General features: G+C 28.7%; 1 protein-coding gene, 1 long non-coding RNA gene, 1 other non-coding gene and 1 pseudogene across 5 annotated transcripts; 2 read left to right on the top strand and 2 right to left on the bottom strand.

The window, feature by feature from the left end:
• The first annotated feature begins 1060 nt into the window (after nucleotides 1–1060).
• LOC122521805 lies at nucleotides 1061–2509 on the top strand. Of its 3 annotated transcripts, none has more exons than XR_006304909.1 (4): nucleotides 1061–1260; nucleotides 1421–1596; nucleotides 1706–1788; nucleotides 1883–2509. It is a non-coding gene; the product is annotated as an uncharacterized LOC122521805 (long non-coding RNA). The 3 variants fall into 3 exon arrangements; XR_006304908.1 differs by having other exon boundaries at nucleotides 1062–1260; nucleotides 1703–1788; XR_006304907.1 differs by having other exon boundaries at nucleotides 1062–1260; nucleotides 1421–1601; nucleotides 1703–1788.
• A 73-nt stretch (nucleotides 2510–2582) lies between these two features.
• LOC122521804 (protein CROWDED NUCLEI 1-like) lies at nucleotides 2583–3632 on the bottom strand. Its single transcript, XM_043642542.1, has 3 exons — nucleotides 3517–3632; nucleotides 2990–3440; nucleotides 2583–2906 (listed from the first exon to the last, which is right to left on the bottom strand). The coding sequence occupies exons 1-3, from the start codon at nucleotides 3564–3566 to the stop codon at nucleotides 2598–2600; spliced, it is 810 nt and encodes a 269-aa protein (XP_043498477.1). The 5' UTR covers nucleotides 3567–3632; the 3' UTR covers nucleotides 2583–2597.
• A 4729-nt stretch (nucleotides 3633–8361) lies between these two features.
• LOC122521826 lies at nucleotides 8362–8480 on the bottom strand. Its single transcript, XR_006304928.1, has one exon. It is a non-coding gene; the product is annotated as a 5S ribosomal RNA (ribosomal RNA).
• LOC122521784 lies at nucleotides 8469–15026 on the top strand (annotated as a pseudogene).
• Nucleotides 15027–16156: the final 1130 nt, after the last annotated feature.

Genomic DNA, 16156 nt, shown 5'->3' with positions numbered 1-16156 from the left:
TCAATTTCATGTTTGGTGTCCAATGACTTGAATAACTGAGAAACATTTAAAATTTAGTTTCCATTGATTTACAAGTCTAAAAAATTTCCGTTACATCGTGGAGAATTATATGAAATATAATTTTTAATATAGATACTATATCTACATGCTACTTCGAAAAATGTTGACTATAGGGGACTAATGTTTTAGCAGATGAAAAATTTGTATTACACCATACCTTTCGGAGAGTTTCATCTTGTGGGAACCTACAAGAAAAAGTAGCTACAGACTTATAAAAATTAACTAATATTATAAATATAATAATTTCTTTCTTTCTTTAACTTTGATTTCAACTATTGATATTATATGTACAAAAAATCTTTATCTATGCAAAGAAATAGACATAATTTAAGGTTATGTACTTACTTGTAAAAAGAAATGTTATTATTTTCGTTAGCTTGTAATTTAAAACAGCAAGCGCAAGAAGTTTTCATTATACACACTCATCGTTGACATAGTACAATATCAGAACATAATAACAAATGATTGTACGACGACGACGTAATGCTGGTCCTATTGGTTACATATATATATTCATTATAACCTCTATCATCATTTGTCGAAAATTGTCGACTATTTGCAAACATAAATGTTCTAAACTTTCCCTTACTTCCGGATCGAGAATATTCTTTCGTCAATATTCATGATTATTTCAAGCGGTGTTCTCTGACATTCTAAACACACTCGTACTCGTCAAGGGAATCGTATAATATTAAGTTTCCAGCCAATCTTCTCTCACTCATACCAAGCCATACATTTAAAAGATGATGACAACAGACTGATAGTAAGAGAGAGAGAGACAGAGAAATGATGGTAAATGATCTATCTCTCTCTGCGTAGACTAATTGCGCAGAGAAACCACAACCTGTTGATAACCTCCCACAATAACATTTCTTACCATGAGAGAAACACATTGACAGCTGCGTGCGCAACAAAAGAGAGATGAAAGAGTAGTCACACTATTCTCCTTTCCCACGAAAGAGTGATATTTACGTTGACGTAAGAGAAGTTATGTCATAGAGGTTAAAGTCCGATAAATTCATGGTCAAGGACAGTCTTTACTCTCTGGCATATCTTCGGTCCTATAGTTTCAATAAAAATAAAATGTAAAATCTTTGTCTGTTAATAATATTCGCAAGCACGTGTGTGAATAATGAAAACTTGATGCGCTAGCTGTTTTAAATTACAAGCTAACGAAAATAATAACATTTCTTTTTACAAGTAAGTACATAACCTTAAATTATGTCTATTTCTTTGCGTAGATAAAGATTTTTTGTACATATTATATCAATGGTTGAAATCAAAGTTAAAGAAAGAAAGAAATTATTATATTTATAATATTAGTTAATTTTTATAAGTCTGTAGCTACTTTTTCTTGTAGGTTCCCACAAGATGAAACTCTCCGAAAGGTATGGTGTAATACAAATTTTTCATCTGCTAAAATATTATTCCCCTATAGTCAACATTTTTCGAAGTGATGGTTTTTCTATCCTTGTGATGGCACAAATCGGCAAAAACAAATAGAAAGGATCGCTTCCAATAAAATATCGATTTGCTGTAACGTAATTAGTGATATTGTTCAACTATTTGCTACTCTAATGACTGCTTTGCATTTCCATCGTGCATATAAGTATTCGTTTTCATAAGTTTGATTTATTTACAGCAGAAAAGAGGATAAACAAAAAATACAGCATGAAGGTGTTCAGTGCAGAAACACAATAGGAATAACTGACGGACAATATCAGTGAGGTATACAACGACCAGTCAATATTCTAACATTGAGTACAGCATAATTATTTTAAAGCATGTAGATATAGTATCTATATTAAAAATTATATTTCAGATAATTCCACGATGTATATAATGGAAATTTTTGAGACAATTGAAGAGACTATATCTACTAATTCAGTACGTCATTATGTAGAATTAATGTTCTACACGCCAATCAATGCAACAGTTAACGTACAGTTTGGTCCTTCGATATTGCTTATTGCCTAGGATGTACAGTTAAATGTTACCAACAATCAGCATAATGCGAATAAATTTTCAAGTCGCATTTGTAATTTGAAGCAACGCATTGATGCATTTAAAAGTAGAAATATTTTTCTTAAATTATTTTATTCTAGTGAGACACTTTCGCGAAAAAAATTACGAACCCTCGTTCGGTTAGCGATTGCGATACTCAAGATTTAAATTCACCAGGGATAATAATTAGAAAGTGTTATCTAGCATTGAATTCTAGTACACTAAAAGACAAAAGATAAAGGCATAAAAAGACCTCAAAAGTTTGGTTTCCAAATTGTAGAATAACAAATTTAATATCAAATTAATCTTATCAGTAAGCCTATCGTTTCTTATCTGAGCTGTGTTTATAAACATTACGTGAATTACGTGAGTTTCATTGTATCTCTGGTCAATCCCATGGGTTTGACAATAATTCGAAAATACCCGAATTAATTCGTAAACGGAAGAGAATAAAAGGAAAAAATAGAGAAAGTAATAAAATAATAATAGACATATTTAAAAGGAAAAAAAAAGTTCTTTTACATAATTAATATCTATAGGCGACATATTTCTTGCCTGCAAGAAATATCTTCATAGTTTTTATTTTTTAGCTTCAACATATTGTCTAATTCAGTTATTTTATTCGCCATCCTTTGATTATTCTCTTCTAATTTTTCATTTGTTTTAGTTTGCTCTGAAAGACTGCATTGAGCTCGATCGAGTTGTTCTTGCATCTCATTTATTTTGTCTTCATATTCTACCATTGTTTCTTCGTTTTCTTTAATTTGAATGTTCTTTTCTCGAACATCATTTGTGATAGTAATATATTCTTCTTTTGCTTCGTTCAATAAAGTTTTAAGTTTCTAAAATATTATTTATAATAGGATATTATAAATATCTAATGTATTGTTTATTTTAATTACAAAATGTTAAACTAATTAATTACCTTTACGTGATCTTTCTTAAAAGATAATTGTGACTTTATCTCTTCTATATAATATTTTGTTTTTTCTTCGTGACACAGATCTTTCTGAGTAGCATCCAATAAACATTTTGTTTGTTTTAATTCTTCCTTTAATAAGCTCAATTCAAATTCAGTTTTATGTTTTTCTACGCTCAAAATTTTATTATTTTTTTTTAATGCATTATTAGTATTTTCTATATACACTAATTTGGTAGTTAAATGAGAAATTTCACATTTCAACTCTTTAATATCTTTTGAATTTTTACTGTTATTATCTTCATCTTCATTTTCATCATTATCTTCGTCAGATAAACAAGATAGTATCCTCTTTCGACTATTTAACTTAATTTTTTGTTTATAGAATTCTTCAACTTGTTTAATTGACCATTGCAAAGTATCTTCTTGCTGTTCTTCAACATCTCTTATACGAGATCTAGATATGAGTACGATGGTAATTTACATAACAGTGATATGAAAAAATGTAGTACTAAATTCATATAAATACATACTTCAAATCATTCTCAAGCTTCTTTATGGCGGTAGTATAAATGTCTACCATTTCTTGTCGAATTTCAAAGTCACGAGTTAAAGCTATATTTTTTAGATTCGTTATCTACTTTCTTAATTGTTTATTTACTAGTAACAAATCTTCATATTCTTCAGAAGAGATTAACTTTATTTCATTCATTTCTATCTTTGTATCTACATTTGTATTTTAACCAATCTATTAAAAATCCAATAATACTTATCTCTAAAATAAAAGTTATTTATAATTGATAATGCATATTATCAATTCTTCGCTTTATTGTTGACAAAAATTTTTAAATAACATACTTACATATACATTTGTAAGTAATGTGTACGTAATGTGTATTTATTTAACACGTTCACGCCGGCGGCATATTTCTTGTTTCTTTCCCACAGGACGGCTATAATTAAAGTTTTTCTCTCCATCGGACGGCAGCTAATCCAGAGCGTAATATGAAATTTAATAAACAAAAGATTGTTTTCAATGAATATGCGTTAAATTTTCATTATTCTGATTTTCAACTATATGGAAATTATTTCTACTTACTTAAGGATCTAAATATTTGGTGTTACGCATCGTTTAATAGCACAAACAAATGCGTACCACCGGAGGTACGCGCCGGCGTGTAAATGTGTCAACATGTTAAATTAATATTGAATAGAATTGAGAAGTAGAAGATGTGATTTTTCAAATTTCGCGATGAAAGTTATAATTCCCTTATAATTCTGAAGAATTTTGCCTTTGATCATAAGTCTCTGCTTTATCAAACAAATGACATGTATGGAAATAATTTTTTATATCAAATAATATATGTATTTTATTCTTTTTTAAAAGAATTACTCGAAAATCGAGTAGTTTGAAACAGTGTAATTCGGGAAAAGATATTCGTATTCTTAAAGTACCGTGTTTTTCGGGGATTACCTGTATTTACCATAAAAGTTTACTATGACACATTACAATAATAAAAGCTCAGCCAGATGGCAACTCGTATTATTGCATGATTTAATATCAATTACAATCGGTGTAACATTGTTTTCGTCCATTACCCAGGAAAACCTGAGATGGATGACGTAATTCCAAGATCCTGTGGTAGAATTCTACCACTTCTCAGCAAATTATGAACCATCTAGTGTGTCTTTTAAAATCTTTTGGGAAAATTTCGAATTTTGTTCCGGCTTCATTACTCGAGTATGTTTTCCAGAATAGAAAGAGATTTTACGTTACTCCAAACTATGTCTGGAATGGAGTTATGGCTTTTTCTGAGAAGACTGTCTCAAGAACTCGTCATTCGGCGTATCTCTGTACACTTAATAAGTTCAGAGCAACTTTGAATTGATTTTATAGATTGACCGAAACTTATGTTGAGGACATTGCGTACACATTTTGAATTTGGTGATTTTCAGAATTCAAAGTATTCGGAACATATCTGTCATCTACGAAAAAAGATGCACTGATTAGATTGTTGACATTCAATAGTTTAATGACGTTTGTTATTGTTGAAAGTTGGACAATTATACGTATCAGTAGGATGTTCTCATGCGTGTGTATGAATGTTCATACGAATATGCGTGAGGGAATGAAAGTTAGTAGCAGACTAGAAGAAAGTAGTAGCCGTTTTTTTCTGCGGTAGAACATGTGCCCCTGTATGTAGATTATTCCGTTGATATGCTATGTGTTATGACTTGTGTTTACTTTGATCTTTTGTAGTTGAATAAACGGTTAATTTTTTTATTACCTATTTTCTTTCTATTTTATTGCTCCTAACGTCAAACTCTCACCATTTATGTATTTATTCATTAATTTAATAATAAACGTTCTAATTTTATGTATATTTTCTGTCTTATAAATCTTTACATTGCAATATTGTTTTTTATAATTTTATTGTTTAGTTCTAAAAATTTATAGGCTTGATCTCAAACATTTCTTTTGAAGTAGTCTAATATACTCTATGTGACGTTTGTGGATCAATAGCTATAATTTTTAATTGGCCTAATAAATGCTTGATAGCATAGTATTTTTATAAGTTTGTTAAGGTAATTGTATTTAAAAAGATTGATACACATTTTCAAGACAATATGTGATATCGAAAGTTAAGTTTATTATCGAAATAAATGCCTAGATATTTTACAAGTTTTTTATGTGTGATATTGATTCCGGAGTCATCTTTCTTTTCATTCAAAGCAACGTTTTCCAATTTTGATTTACAGTTTGGTAACAAGTAGATATTAATGGTGTGAATAGTATGTTCTCATATATTTGCCTTGGTTTTTTTTTAGTTTCCAGATATAGTAAAATTCATAAATCTTGTTATATAAATTTGGAAGGTTAGACTTTTTACATTTGTAAACATTATCGTTTAAGTCACTGAGCTACTTGGAAGATGACGGAACTTATAAAAATATAAACAGACTAACAAAACGTTAAAGGCTTTTTCTCAGAATTGGCTAGCCATGGGTCGGATTTATGTTAACGGGAGGAATACTCTGATGATATACTGCTGATATATCAAGTTACATTCTCAAACTGTATTTTCCAAGTGTTGATACCTCCTTGCAAGAAGGAAAATATTGATTTTTTTTGTCGACAGAAATTATTACTAGTTATTTATAAAAATATGTTACAAATGGTTTCGGATCGATATTCGAAGCATAATAATGAAGCTGACTTGAACGGAGCTATTTCTTATGTTTCATCAGATTAAAAAATGAAAATGCGTTTTTATTTAATGCGTGGTTATTTGAAACTTGCTTAAATCGAAATTAAGAGATAATCTTTTAATATACATCATGTTTAAAAGTACGCAAGATATTTTTAAAGTGTTTAAAAATTATTCTTTTCATTGAAACTCATGTAATAATATTATGATCTATAAGAGATCTTTCTCTTCAAATAAACATAGTTTTTAGAAATACTTATATTCCTTAAAACAGCCAATTATTATCATAGTTTCTTATACATTGATCATGACAAAATTCCCTTTTTTCTTACAAAAAAAATTATTTTACAAAAGTATGCATACGAAAATTTTCCATAATTAAAAAAATATGTAATTTAAGACAATAATTTTAAAATCGCTATTATACCTAAAAAAAATGTATAATATTAATTTTCCTCCGAAATATATTATTTATAAAAGTATATATTTTCTTTCTTTTGTAAAAAGAATTATTCATTATTCCTTTAAAAATTTCCAGAACTTGATATTAGTCTAAAGTCTTAAGGCTCGCATTACTTCTCAAAAATTCTTAACAGAATGGAGTTATATTCATATGGTAAATTATTCTTTTTAATAACACTGGGACATACGCTGGGCGTACGCTGAGTTTTTAGTTATATTAAAATTTTGTAATGGAGTAAAAGGATTCAATTGTTTTCGTATATGATAATATAAGATAAGGGTAGAGCACTACTATTACCGATATAGTGCTTAGCTTACCTACCACTAGAGTGAGCATTAAAAAATTGGCATAGAACCTCAACAATTAAAAAAAATGTGTAAGTGTATATAATTGCTAGCTATTTGATAAATCAAAATATTTAATTGCTAACTTTAATAATTAATTATTTAATTAGTTAATAATATTTACATACGTGGAAACGTCATAAGTGGGAGATTTTTTCAAAATGCGTTAGTGCCTTGAATTTGTAGTGGCGCATGCGTATAACATATCTCCCACTCATGACGTTTCTACATTTCTAATTATTAATAACTAATTAAATATTTAATTATTAAAGTTAGCAATTATGGATTTTAAATAAGCATTTTTTTAACAATTTAGCGCACCTATTCATTTTTTCTGTTTTATTCTTTTTTTTTTCTGTTGCAAACTACGTAACTTTACTTAGAAATATAAAAAAAGTTTTTAAATTTTCTATTATCAATAACTAACTAAATAATTAATTTAAAAAGTTAGCAATTATAGATTTCGAATTTACAGGTAGCTAGCAATTAAATTCACTTATTTATTTCTTTGAATTGTTGAAGTTCTATGTTGAAGTTCTTTTTAATGCTCATTGTGACTCGTGTAATTAATGATTACCATTCGTAGGCTGAGAAGGCGCCGTACAAACAATGGGTCTTGCGATCCATGGAAAAGATGTGGTTGTAGTACTTTGTGAATGGATATAAATGGGGCAGATGTGTTGAAGTCGTACTTGTTACGAAATATATACAGCTATATATATATTTCGTAATATATAATATAGCTATATAATATATATATAGCTGTAATTAAAGTACTCGATATCCAATTTGCTGTTTACAAAGATTAGTTCTGGATTTGGAAATATACCATATGCTAAAAAATTGATTAAAGTAGAAATAATTATGCCTAATTCGAAAAAATGTTAGTAATTTTATATTTAACTGCTATTATTTTTCAACGATATTCTAGTATATAATAATTATTGTTAGTGTAATATAATATTTCCAAAAAGCAATTTACAATTATCTACCTTAAGAATTACACGATTAATGGGATTAACTAAAAATTGTTTCAACCGAAAAAATTAATAAAATTTTAAAAAATTAAAAGCAATGAAAAAAGCTGGCTAAATTTAACTTTAGCGACTAGTAATGAATTAAAATTGAGTAGATATGTATCAATTGATAGTGCAGAGTATATGCAAATAAAGCTAACGTCAAAAATGTTGCTCATATATGATTTACGAAAATATTTTTATTATGTATTAAAATAAAATTATATATAAAGAATATTTTATAAAATAAATAAATTATTAGGAAAAAAAATTATATTATCGAAATATGTTATATTTGGTTTCATCTTGACGATATTTCTAATAAAAATAGAAAAGAAAAGAGGAAAGTCAACAGCACACGGTGTTCCCAAGCGGTCACCCATCCAAGTACCAACCGTGCCCAGCGATGCTTGACTTTAGTGATCGGACGAGAACTAGTACTTTCATCGCGGTATGGCCGTTGACGATAGTTATTGCGGTCGATTACATTTTCGGCCGATTAAGGTGGCTAGTCTACGCTATATTCGCGAATGTATTAGGCACGGTATAGGTACATGAAAATTACCTTCTACATAAATTATCTTAGAAAAATGTTATATTTTCATAGTTTATCTATATTTATATTTTTAACAATATAATATTTTACTTCTAAACTCTGTATTTTGTTTTGTTATTATAATTTACAAAGCATTGTCCATGTTTTAGAAGGACCGTTTACTAATTCTAATCTTATCTTCGTTAAGATGTGTTATTTTACATTTCATACGAATGGATATCAACATTTTAGGAACCTCTTCAAGTACCAATACGGCATTCCTATTTCTTGGATATAACGTAATCTAACATAAACACCGTTGTCGTCGCTTACTCGCAATCCGACCTGTGGACCGAATAGCTGTGGCCGGAAAGGCGCCTTCCGATCGCAAAGTGTGTATAATTTAACATTATTTAGTATTAAATAAATTTTAAACTTTACTTTAACTTTTAAAATAAACTTTAAACATTAATCAGCAATTTTTCGTTCTACTAAATTTTAATAATTTTAAATATATTAGTAATAAGTGGCTTCATTATGAAAATATCATGAAAAAATGTAACTATTAGAGTAGCTAACTCGATTTTTTTGGAAAATGAACTTATGTCACTTTCAAAATAAATAACTTATTTGTACTTTAAAATCGGTAAAATAGTAACTTTACAATGTGTTTTTTAAATTAACGTTATTCACACACGCGATAAGCTTGACGGACACATTTAAATTGTATTTTTCACTCGTGCATAACTAATTGTTTGGTATAAATAGTTGGAAACAGCACCACTGGGTCCACTTAACATTTTTTATTCGTTAAAAGTTATAAATGAATGTCTTTTATTTCCGACATTTGTGCCACGTTTCGAAAATTTTAACCCTCGTGCGCTGTAAGCAATCTGCTGTAAGAAACTGGGGATGAACAATAGAAGAGCGTGACAAGTCTGTATTTTCTCCTCTTATTCCCATTTCTCTTCCGTAAGAGAAAACACAACTAACATAACACGCGTAAATGTTAATTCACCAGAGAGATTTACTTGTCTAATAACTTTGCGAAATACATACACTAAATACATGAAACTAATCAGTGAAAGTGAAAACAAAAACAAAAACGGATCGTAACTTTTCATACAATAAAATAAATCTATCATTTTTATTTGTTTTTGAAATATATTTATTGCAATGGATAGAATGGTGCAATTAGTATCACGAGGTCTTCTTATCATTGATAAGTTCAATACGAAATTTACAGACTTTCCTTATATGGCAAAATTACATTGAGTATGCAATCGATGAACTCGAATTAACAAATGACCAAAAAGTGCCTTTTTTATTAAATATGTTAGAATCCTCGGCTTATGGCATAATGCGGATGGTTTTATTTCCTACCGATCCTTTTGAACTAACATACGACCAACTTATATTCATATTAGAGAATTTATACTCAAAATTCAGGAACGAGAGAGTGCAGCTAGGTATCGTTTATATTATCGTGATCAAATCGAAGGTGAAAGCATACGACATTATGGATTTACTTTAAATCAACTAATTCGACAATGCAATTATGAATATATCGATAGTTTTTATTTGGTCAACCGATTTATATATGGGCTAATAAGTTATCGAATACAAAATCATTTATTGACAATACCAAATTTAGATTTCTTCGACGCAATAATGATCGCTTAGTACATTGAACTTTACGAAAATATGTGTGTTTCTTATTCGACAATACGATAGACAAAAGTAATTATAAAACATCATAAATCAATGAAATACAAATTGGACAAACAAATCTATCGAAGGATTCAGAAGAACTGGTAGTTTTAAACAAATCATTTGTTTTTGAGAAGATAATTTTTTAATCAAATACCAACACAACGTTATAGGAATTTCTACTGTTGCCAGAAGCTCTCATAAATTTAGGGAAATGTTGTTTAACATTCGAAGTAGATCAGTTTTTCGTTTCGGATTAAAAGTTATTCGAAGTAAACAACAGAAAATACGCGACAAGGCTGCGTTTTCTTCTTTTAAGAAAAACCTAGCAATTAATCGTGACATTTTAAAATTCCAATTGTGGATTTTATCTTTGGTATATTAATATGTTAATATTCTAAATAATAGTAAATTACTGGAAATCAAAGACGTTAAATGTTTATTGTTGTTTGGAAAAATAGTGTTCTTATATTTCAAAGCTTTTGAAAAAAGAAACTAACCGTGTTTATGTATGCGACATTTCTAATTACTTTACGTGCCAGTAATTAATATGTCTTTCGTTAAAAAAACATGCAACCACATGTTGAAGGATCAAAAAGAAAACATCATATTAAAGAAGGAAAACATACGATGAAATAAGTAAATTTTTAAATTTACATTATTAACTACGATACATTACATTATTAAAAAATCGAAATCTAAAGGAATTATAAAAAATATAATAAATACAGTTCAGGTCGACCAAAGAAGTTAGCGGAAAGAGAATAAAGAACTTTGATCCATGAAATAAAAAAATATCCAAAGATTACTGCTACAAAACTTGCAACAGCAGTTAACCAAAACTTTAAGGAAGGTGTACATCCATAATTATGTAGAAGAGTGCTACGTAAAAATGATTATCATGCTAGGGTTCTCAGAAAAAAAGTCATACATTAGTGATATTAATAAGAAGAAAAGATTAAAATTCGCCAAAGAATTTATTAGTAATGATGTTTGTTTCTGGAATAAAGTAATATTTTTCATTATTAGTAATATTTTAAATTTCGATTCTCCAAATCCTTTTGTAGCAATCGTTTACAATCGTTACGTTTGTAAGAAATAAATCATTGGAATTATATATACACATATATAAACATTGGAATTATTTTCGCTACATTCAATCTGTATCTCAACGACAATTTTTTCTTCTGTTTTAATTAAAGACAGATCAAAAAATAATGTTAACGATGCTGGAATTATCTTTCATTTTAACCTCAGTAATATATTCTTGATCACTACTATTTAAAATATTTCATGACGATTATTTTAAATATCGAAACGCGTTCAAACATTAATTTTTAATTTAATATCATTTTTTAATTACTGCGTAAAAAAACAATACAATCTTGCTATAAAACATGTGTATGATCTTTCGATTAATGTAAACAAAATTTGTCATTCAAAAGCATCTTCGTTGGATCATCGCATACTACCATTTGCTCGATGCATTTTTAAAAACAGCTAACGAGTTCGACTTCTCCTTTTTTTATTTTATTTTTTTTTTTTGAGTCAATTAGATCAAATCAGTCAAATTTATAATTAGAAGCAAGTTCATATCTCTTTTTATTAATTTTTGATCTTACATTTGTTTACAGATAGAACGAGTCTCGCCTGCGTTACAACAGCAACTGTTGCTGTCGCTACAGTAGTTTTCATCCTTTGGTGGTGGCGGAACCGTAAACAGAAGTATCAACTACCTTCGAAATGGAGGAAAGTAGGTGAACTTAGCGATCTCGTTACATATCCGGTAAAATCATTGGGTCCAATTAGATACACGACGATGGAGTGTACTGTATTGGGTCTCAAAGTTGGGGGTGGTTACGTGATCGGACATTATTGGTTATTGATATTAATGGACGCTTTGTCACTGCTAAACAATTTCCAAAAATGATGCAGGTAATAAAATTTTGTAAATAATTCTGTTTATTAATCTTCAGTAATATCATTAATGTTGAATAGTTTAAGAAATAAAAAAAATATCTAATTTAATTATAAATTATTATTTAAAATATGTATAAGGTAAAAGATCCTATAGCGGAACGACGAAGGGCATGTGACAGTTTATATTATTTAAGAAATATTTATTCAGCCCGTAGAATGAATTAATTTTAATTAATAGTTTAGAACAAACATTCAGATATACGATAAAAATTAAAAATAACCTTATCCAAAGTTTAATAATTAAAAAAAATGTTTTTCGAACCAGCTTAAAAGACTCAGTACCGGAACGTTAAAAATGACTAGCCCTAATAGCGGAATATGATTGGCCCAATACCGGAACAGTGAATGATAAAAGTTTCTCCAAATGAAAAAATTATGCTTTATCTAAATTATAATTAAGTCAATGAATAGTTGAAAAATTGAAGTTATTAATAATAGTATTTTATTATAAAAGATATAATTTTAATTATGAAAGACATAATTTTTATATTGAAAACGAAACATAAAACATTTAAAAATTGCAAATTAAACGAGTAAATCATAAATAATAATAATAAAAAAAAATATATATTTTCGACTTGATAATAAATGTAAACACAAGATTTTGAGGTGAAACTTTATAAATTATTAGTTTTAGAGCAAAATATTAAATACACAAATTTTTTTTTATTTTCAAAACTGAAGTTTATGTACTTACTGTATTACTTATTCAATCACAAATAATTTTTGTATTGCACTAGACCTTGCACTTTAACAAAATACATTGCATATGTCAGTTGATATTAACAAAATATCAACATGGCAGACTGTTCCGGTATGGGGTCGGGCCAATTTCGAGTGTACCGATAGACGAACAGCAAAAATTAATAATTTTAATGAATTTTTTTCATATTAACACTTAAGACTGTGAATTCTAAATACCTCTGCGGACACATAAAAAAAAAAAAACTTTTGAAAAAGTTGCTTTTTACATTTTTTACGAGCTTAAGACTACGGACTGCTTTCTTAGCAAATTCCTTAAGGAATCGAGTTAAGTCATCGAATTAAATTTGGTCCTACAATTTTTATTTTTTTTTTAATGTTATTGATGGACTTGTAAATTTTACTTATATTCTATTTCATGCCCAAACCATTAAAATTTCGAAAAAATAAAAATTCTTAAAATTCCATATCATATTCAATAAGATATAATATAATAATCCTGAAATCGTTCCGGTACTGGGTCTCGTTCCGCTATAGGGTCTTTTACCTTATTAAATAATAGAATTGAAAAAAAAAAAAATCATGTAAATTATTAACAGATATCACCAAGCGTTTCGGATTCAATTTTAACCCTAAATGCTCCTGGCATGACGTCGGTTTCGATAGATCTCGCACGTATTCCTGGAAAAAGTTTTCAAACCGCAGTATGGGGTCAAACAGTACCGGCTTGCGATTGCGGAGAAGAAGCAGCCAGATGGTTGTCGCGTTTTCTTCTTCAAGAAGACGTCGGTTTTCGTTTGGTCCATTATCCGTTAGATCGACCAGTGAGAAAAATACGAAACAAGGTCTTCCCTTTGATCGAAAACGCTGATAGCGTGAGTATTTACAAAAGGTTTTTTTCTTCTTTTTTATTTTCCTAGAATCAGTTGACCTTCATTACGACGATGACAACTACGAAAACATTTAACTGGAACGCGTGGAATTGCTTTCGTCAAATTTTCATACTTTTTCCATCAATTGTACTTTGTCATCTTGAGCTACTGTATTTCTCGCAAAATACAGCGTATCTTTTAAACATACTCAACGTATGTTGTTTTTCTGCTTACGAAGAATGCACGTGAAGTCATATATACGAATAATTGTTATTATTATGAATTTTATTGCTATTATTGTAACCGTATATTACTCATCTAGTACATTAAAAATCGCGTTATGTGAATTGTGGTTATTGTTTTCATCGAACGTACAAATAATTTTGTTCACATTTATTTATAATTTATCGAACGTTTCTTTTTTTAACAGGGTGCTTATCCCGACGAGACCAGCTATCATCTTATAAATGAGTCGTCGATAACGGATTTAAATTCTCGATTGAAAGAATCGATAACTTCGTCGAATTTTCGACCGAATTTTGTTGTGAAAAATGCAAACGTTTACGAAGAAGATAGTTGGGATTGGATTAAGATCGGAGACGTTGTTTTTAGAAACATTAGACCTTGTACTAGATGTAATTTAACTACGATTGATCCTGAAACCGGTACTAAAAATTCCAAGGTCGAACCTTTAAATACTTTAAAAAGGTATAATAATTATTTTCTTTACACAATTTTAATTTTTGTAATTAATTGCAAAATTGATTAGCTCGACGATGTTTAATTTATTTTAATTATTTTTCTTCGAGAACATTTTAATGTATTCTCATAAATAATATAGGATTTATCAATAATTTATGAGTGAATAATTTATTTCAAATATTCTAATTGATTACTTTTTTTTTTTTACAGCTATAGGCAAATTGTTGATCCAAAAATTCGTCCCCTTATCGGTGAGGCTCCAGTTATGGAATTCATCTTGCTTTGAGAGGGCCAAGTGGTATCATACGTTTAGGTGATCCAGTTTACGTAGATGTTCCGTAGGAAGAAAAAACGCCTGTAGACACACCGATGGGTTTCTTACGAGGATGAGATTATTTGCAACGAAGAAAATTTTCTTGTAGGAGACCATAACTCGTGACGTGATCAAATTAGAAGAAATCGAAAAAAGTAATCTTCCTCGTGTTTCCCTTATAATTTAACATTTTATTTTGGAAGAAAAAGAAGAAGTAGGTTTAATAAGAATTTTAATCGAAGTAATATTTCGGTATAATGATTGTTTATAAGGATTTACTATAATCGGATTGTACGTAGTAACATACGTATGTAAAATAATTGTCTGTTAATTAGAGTATAACTCATTTTGTTGTAATCTATTTGATTACAACAAAAACAGATCTGACAAAATCAGATCTTTCATCGTTACGAGTATAATCGCACGATTAGCGAGTTATATTTTTGTAAAAATTGTATTATAATAATATAATTTAATTTTGGATATGTATAAAGTTTAATTACAATTTTAATACACATTCGCACAATGCAGTTTTTACAACGTTCTAATTCCTAATCTACTTTCTATTAAAATTTTACTTAATGATTCAATAATCCAATAACCTAATAGTCTACTCATTCTCATCTCTACGCCGTGTGGCCAAATCCTAAATACGTGGGAAAAAATCAGAAAACAAGTATTTTTTGGAGGACGTTTAACCATTGGTATGTATTTAGTAAACTTCGTAAGGTATATATAGAAAACAATAATATTTTTTAATAAGATATGTTGATTTTGAGTTACGTAATGAGATATACGTAAATATTAAGTACTTTCTCTACACCACCTTTCATTCAATCAATGTTTGTAAGTCAATAAAAAATAATATACATATAATGAACAAAACATTCATATATCTATTGTTAAAGTATAATTAAAACGCGCGCATCAATCATTCCTGAACTTTCGAAATTTTAATGGAATCCGTTTTAGTCAAGTTTAACCCATACGGCAGCATTATATCAAGATCGCTCGGCGTAAAAATGTTGATATTGAACAAAATAAAAATGACAAGCTGAGAGAACAAAGATGAGTTCAATTAAAAAATATATTTCTTGAGGTATAATGACCAATTAAAAAATTAATTGAAATGACGTTGGCTTCGTTGCATAGGAAAAGAGAAAGATATATAAGAAAGGTAGGTATATTATTTTCAATCATTTCAACAAAAAAATACTAAAAGAAAAAAGCAGTAGTAATATAATAATATTTTTACCTGTGCAAATAATTTCATGGTTTTTGATAATTTCGCGCTCATCAAAGTGATCAAAACATAAACTTGATGGTT

This window comes from Polistes fuscatus, unplaced genomic scaffold (genome assembly GCF_010416935.1).
Source record: "Polistes fuscatus isolate 324 unplaced genomic scaffold, CU_Pfus_HIC Scaffold49, whole genome shotgun sequence".
NCBI classification, from domain to species: Eukaryota; Metazoa; Arthropoda; class Insecta; order Hymenoptera; family Vespidae; genus Polistes; species Polistes fuscatus.
The sequence above is the reverse complement of the archived record's forward strand: the minus strand, read 5'-3'. Positions and strand labels throughout refer to the sequence as shown.

Excerpts from the sequence above, each read along its gene's own strand:
- LOC122521804 (XM_043642542.1), bottom strand. The coding sequence starts at position 3,566 with ATGGTAGACATTTATACTACCGCCATAAAGAAGCTTGAGAATGATTTG. Across the intron at positions 3,441-3,516 it reads AAGCTTGAGAATGATTTGAA|ATCTCGTATAAGAGATGTTG; the intron begins GTATGTATTTAT and ends ACTCATATCTAG. Across the intron at positions 2,907-2,989 it reads TTAAGAAAGATCACGTAAAG|AAACTTAAAACTTTATTGAA; the intron begins GTAATTAATTAG and ends ATAATATTTTAG.